The sequence below is a fragment of the Lipotes vexillifer genome, unplaced genomic scaffold, assembly GCF_000442215.2.
Source record: "Lipotes vexillifer unplaced genomic scaffold, Lipotes_vexillifer_v1.1 scaffold63, whole genome shotgun sequence".
Taxonomy (NCBI): domain Eukaryota; kingdom Metazoa; phylum Chordata; class Mammalia; order Artiodactyla; family Lipotidae; genus Lipotes; species Lipotes vexillifer.
Window position 1 is genome coordinate 2896139 of NW_006784492.1, and position 6000 is coordinate 2902138.

Here is a 6000-nt window from a genome sequence, read left to right on the forward strand (position 1 = left end):
TTTTTTTTATATTATGAAATTTTGAACCCAGGGAAGCATTTTTTGTGTTTGTTTTAATGAAGCTTCATCTGGGTCATTTTATAGGCTTGGTTTTCTGTGTTGTCAGTAAGTCTATAGTCACTAAACGGCAATCTAGCTCCGGCGTGTACTGTATTTAATATGTACGTTATTTGTAATAAGGTTAGTTTTATCAAAAAGATCTTTAAAAGTAGATGATATAAGTGAATACGTTCGTTTGTTTCCGAGCGAACCAAATAGAAATGTAGGAGGGTACATAAATTTCATGGCTAGCCAACTGGGGGAGGATAATCTAATCTCTCAGAGGTTGGCATGTTCTGTTTGCTAATAAACACCTGTCTAGTGTGCTTTTCCATACCTCTGTAGAGGGAAGAGGGCGAAGTCGGTCCCTGAGAGTGGTTGGAAGCCCCTTACTTTGTCCCAGGAAAGCCTGGGTAACATTTTGTAGGTCTGACTTTTGGGGCTGGTATGCGTGTTTTACAGCGCAGCGCTTTCAAGTGAACGGCTTACACGCAGCCTACACTTGGACACGGCCCAACAAGTTAATTAATTAGCCACCTTTCCGTCCCAGCTGCGGGACTGGGCATTAGAGCTCTTCCAGAAAGAAAATTTGATTAATGGCTCTCTTCTAGCGTGGGGACGACTGCAGACTTCTCTTCCGCAGTGTGTGAAACGTGCGTCTTCCTGCCGAGGGGCCTCGTCCCAGCCGCGGCCCCCGGGACGACTCCCTGCCTCAGGTGTCCTGCGCGCCGCGGGCCGCGGCCGCTCTCTGGGGCGGGCGTCCGGGACTTCCTGTCTGGGCGCGGGGCGGAAGGATCGCGTTGCCAGCCGAGGCGGCCGCCGCCGCCGCCGCGAGTGTGTGTCGGCCGCACGGCGTGTGTCTCCGGCCGCGGGTTCCGCCTCCTCCCCTGCCGCCGCTGCTCACGGTGTAAGTCAATGTGAAGCAGCAGCTCCAGCCCCGGGATAAACATGGCGACGTCTCTGCATGAGGGACCCACGAACCAGCTGGATCTGCTCATCCGGGCTGGTAAGGACAGGGGAACTTTCCTCCCGTGCATCGGTGCAGCAGGAGAGGGGGTGCACAGGGGGCGGGGTGGCTCCCCTGTGGCGGTCAGTGCAGGGGGTCCGGTGTCCCCTTCGGTCACCGGGGCGGCCGGGGGAAAGGGGGGTTGTGAATGAAGTAATGGAGGCGACGAATCAGGAAGTGATCACCTTGGAGAGTAACCTGCCTCAAATCCGGCGCTGTCGCTTCAGGGTGGGTTTGTGGAGCAGCGGCGGCGGCTGCCGGGCGGAGCGCTGGCAGCGGGTGGCGGGCAGCCGAGCCGCAGTTAAGTTGGGGACTCGGGGGCGGACGAGTTGTGCGCTTCACCCCAGTTGCCGAGGAACCAGGAAGTGAGTGAGGCTGTTGTCTCCCGGCTGCGCCTGCCACGCTGTCTGGCCGCAGAGGCCGCTGCTGCCCGCGGTCGGGGGCGGCGGGCTTCTCCGGTGGACGCTCGCCACCCCCGCCCCGTTCTCCTTTCAGACTTGGTCCGCAAGTCCTGGACTTCCGCGCGGACGAGGCAGCGCCGGGCCACGTCCGGTAGACCGATACCCGCCAAAAAAATTGCTCTGACCCACCTCCTCACATCCCCACCTTGTGCGGGCTCGGGAGTAACGGTTCTCGAGAGGGTCCCTTAATAACGTGGAGTGGCCTGGGGGGGTGTTTCTCTCGGGGGCCCGCCTCCCTTTCCTGGTTCAGTGGGCGGCTGTGGAGAAGTAGGCTTGTGCCCCTTGCCTCGTGGGTGGGTTTTTCAGGGGGGAGGATGGGAAGGACACGGAGTATGTTTTGTACCCCTGCGCTGGAGCGTTGGGGCGTCAGAGAAGAACGTTTATTTTTGTAAACAGCGGGTGAAGGTGGAGGAGCGGGGCGGGCGGGAGGGAGTCTTGGCCCCAGGGAAGTCTCCTCACGGAATTGCCCCCTTTCCCCCTCCCCCCCAAGCCTCCCACCACAGCGGAAGCGCCTCGGAGAGGACAGAACGGCTGGGATTGACAGGCCTCGGGTTCCAATCCGCTCGCTGCGATGTTCCGAATAAGAGCGTTGGTTTCTGGGGGCGGGACTCCTGGCCCGCGGCGGGCCAATGAAGATTGGGCGGGAGTGAAGCTGACAATGTACGCATGGAATTGGAGGGAAGAGGAGTGTAAACACGGAAGTGGCCGCGGCGGTGGGGGATGTGCGGCGCCTCTGCTGCAGCGGAAGGGCACGGACTTAAGTTACATAGAGAAAGCGGCTTTCCTTAATAGCAGACAGCGCAGCGAGGGCCCTGAGTCGGCGTAGCGGAGCTTGAGTACGGTTTACCTACTGCAGTGAGCGTCAGTGTTCCTTTCCCTGGCTTCTCTTTCATATCGCCATCGATGGGAATTGGAAGATGGGGAAGAGTCACCGACGAGGATTGCTGTAAAGGATCTTACCGGCTGTTTTCCATCCACTGTTTTTAGGTTGGGGAGTTAGTCGTTTGGTTGGTGAAACTCTTGTGATTCAGTTCGTTTGGGAGAAATCATAAACTTACATGTACCCTTAACAGAACTTAATCTGTAAAATAGAACGCTACACGGTCCCAAAGAAGAAAATCACAGTTTACTGAGTAGTGATTAAAATGCATTTGACAGTTATTTTCTGATTAGAGCAAGAACTTAAATATTAGGGAAAAGGAGGCAGAGCACAATGAGAACTTGATCTCTTTGTGTACGTCCAGTCCATTAATACTGTATGAATGAAGGCATGGAATTTTTGGCTTTATATTATTGGTACTAACAATACTTTATGGATTGTTTGGGTCAGTAGTGCTGAACATGGGCCTTTCCGGAAATGTTCCCAGTGGTTGTGAGAACCTTAGAATACTCCACGCAGTTAGAATTTTGTAAAGGTAAACGTAAGAGGGCTTAATTTTGCCAAGAGAAGGTATTTTTGTCATAAGCTTTTGGAATTATCGTCACAACTGAACGTTACCTGTAGATATTTTGCTTGGAGTGGATACGTATACACAGTTTAACATATAGACAGTCTACAGTTCAAAAATACAAAAGTTTTATCTTCTTTTGATCAGGGTTTTTTTTTTTTTTTTAAGTTAAATGTTGTTTTCCAGTTCTACTGCATTTCCTTAGTACATAGAAACCTTACAGTTGAAACTTCCTTTGTGATTATAATGTTCTGTAAAGAATACATATTACATATAACCATTTTCAAATTATTTTCTCAAGTCATATTCGTGTAATCTGAAGTTCCTTTATAAACCCTATTTTAGAAGGAAATTTGAGACAGGTTTGCTGATTTATCCAAGGTTTATTCAGTGAGTTAAAAGTGGAGGAGGAAAGGTGGCCCAGAAAATGAAGAATCGTGGATCTAAATTCTTATTGCTGCCAGTTTCCAATGATGTTGGGAGGGTAATGTTTGTAAGGTTTGTATTTGCATATGGACTTAATGGTATCTTTTCATTCCCTTGAGGGAAGTCATCAAGTGTTAGACGTAATTCTTGCTCCCGAAGATGTAGTCTAATTGAGGAGACAGATGAAAATCTGTATAATATGTAAATGTTAATATAACTACAGGGATTGCTGTATGGGTTCCTGGTAAGTGTAGAATGCTATTAAGGAAAACTTCTAGAGGAGATAAGCTTTAAATTGAATATTGTTAGCATAACTGTTGTTTCTAAGTAAGTATAAAGCACTTAGAATTACCATTACTGTTAGACGTTAAGATGCTAGAGGATATAGTTTTGCTTTTATTTTCCTCCCTTCAGAGACTTAACTATCAACTTTAGCCATCAGCTTTCGCTTTAGTTATCAACATGTATGCTGTCAGAGGCATTTGAATAAAGAATGAAATACATAAGGTTATTTACTAAAAATCACTTTCATTTTCACATACAAAATATTTTTTGTGGTAAAGACTTGATATACTTTATAAAACTTTCACTGGCAACATGGTGTCCGAACGAGAAAGAGCCTTGAAAGAGCCTTGACCCTGAAGTCAGGAGATAAGGATCTTCAGCTAGCTGTCACTAAACTAGCTCTTTAAGGCTTCGTTTTCTGTAAGAGAACAGCATTGACTAGGTGATCCCTAATAACTTTTAAAACTCTGAAACTATAGGTGGCTCAGAAATATTTAATGGAAAGCGAAGGTTCTCTTTTTGCTTGGATTTCTTTACATTACACTCTATGAGTGAATTTGTCTGTAAGGTCGTTATGTAATGGGGAGGGGCTAATTTCTTTTGCCAATCTTTGGACCAAATTGGAGCTTGAGGCCATGTCTGTACGTTGAGTAAGACTATGATATAGTTTGTTTAGTAAATTAAGCTCATTTCTAGTCTCTAGGAAAATATGAATGTTACTTTATGAATACTTATGCGAAAGCGTTGTGTACATGTGTCCTGACTTTTCTGGAAGGTTTTCAATTTAAAATATTCTGCCTTCTTATTCTCAAGTGTGCATTCCTTGACTTTTTTCTTCCTTTTTTTGAGAAATTGAAAATTGAGAAAGTGGAGAATTTGAGAATTGAGAAATAGGGTAACTCTTAGGAAAGAAGTATTGGTCTACTTTAACACGGTTATTGAATGGAAGGGGGAGATCCTTCTGGAAACGCAGCCTTAAGTATTTTTACGGACAGAACAAATCTGTCTAGTTTGTCAAAATTCATCATGAAATCTGAACTTGAAAATCTTCTAATTTACTGTAAACTGGAATATCTAGTATCAGTCTTGAAAAGAACATCGATTTGAAAAAAAAAATTTATCAGGCTATGAAAAGATGAAGCATGTGTTGAAATAAAATTGGAAGAATGGCATAAATTTTTTAAAACTGTACTTGCAAGTGTGTTTAAGAAGTTACTCTTTAGAATTCATTGCAGCATTAGTACTAAAATTCATACAGAAATTGAGTTAAAGAGTAACATCAGTGTGTAAAGAGTCATTCAGGGTAATCCAACATCAGTTTCCTTTAGGGACAAATTTAATTGGTAGAGAGGCAGGCAGGAGAGTGTTTTTGATTTATGAAGAGTTTAAAAAAAAATCCTTCATGTGTAAGTCGACAAAGTACTGTTGTACTTATGGAAATGGAATCATAATTGTTCATCTACACACTGATTTTATGTTTAGAAGCTAAAACTTACAGAAACATGAGGATGGAATTTGGGTGTTGTTGATTACATTTGATAATAAATTACAGCTGCAGTTTTTTAATACTAAAATCTCTGGTATGGGGGATTCTGGGAGTTCCCCAGACTCTTTCAGGGGGTCCGTGAAGTCAGATTGTTTTCATGGTAACGCTAAGACATTATTTGCCTTTTCACTTTCACAAGTGTTCACAGAAGTTTTCTAGAGGCTACGTGGCTTGATAGAACAGATCGGATGAAAAAGCAAGTATGAGAATCCAACTGTTTTTTACCATGTATTAAAAAGATTTGCAAAAATGTAAAATAAAGCTACTCTCTAAATTGTTCTTTGTTTTAGAAAAGTTATTTTTCATAAGCATATTACTTAAAGTTTTCTTAGCTTTAATTTCAAATAGGATAAGTATCTAAACATGGGACTTACATAAGCAAAATCTCTTTGTGGTCCTCAGTAATCTGAGTGTAAAAGGGTCCTTTGACCAGAAGAGTTTGAGAATATCTGAATTACAGTTTTATTTAGTCTGTACTTTTCAGTACCATAGCCACTAGCCTCATGTGGCGATTGAGTATTTGAAATGTGGCTGATTAACCAAAGTTTTAATTTAATTTAAACATAAAAACTGAAGCAGTGGGAAACTTCTTTACATGTTCTTTACACGTAAACCTCTTATACATGTTGAAATGCCAGTGTTTTGGATATACTGGGTTAAATGAAAGGTATTAATTTCCCCTTCTGCTTATTTTCTTAACGTGGCTACTGGACCTTTAAAAATTACACGTGGCTCTCATTATATTTTTATCAGACAGCGCTACTGTAGAAAATGATTTTATTCTCTTTC

The 6000-nt window shown here is 44.1% G+C and overlaps 1 protein-coding gene across 6 annotated transcripts in view; it reads left to right on the forward strand.

The window, feature by feature from the left end:
• Window positions 1–6000, forward strand: part of ELF2 (E74 like ETS transcription factor 2) — a 96200-nt gene that overhangs the window by 74876 nt on the left and 15324 nt on the right. For 4 of the 6 annotated variants that reach the window (XM_007456886.1, XM_007456887.1, XM_007456884.1 and 1 more), the window contains exon 1: window positions 869–1045. The exons of the other annotated variants lie outside the window; for them this stretch is intronic. In XM_007456886.1, coding sequence (XP_007456948.1) covers window positions 988–1045 — 58 coding nt within the window. In that variant the 5' untranslated portion in view covers window positions 869–987. Of the gene's footprint in view, window positions 1–868; window positions 1046–6000 lie in introns of those variants that run through there. 6 annotated transcript variants of the gene reach the window in all.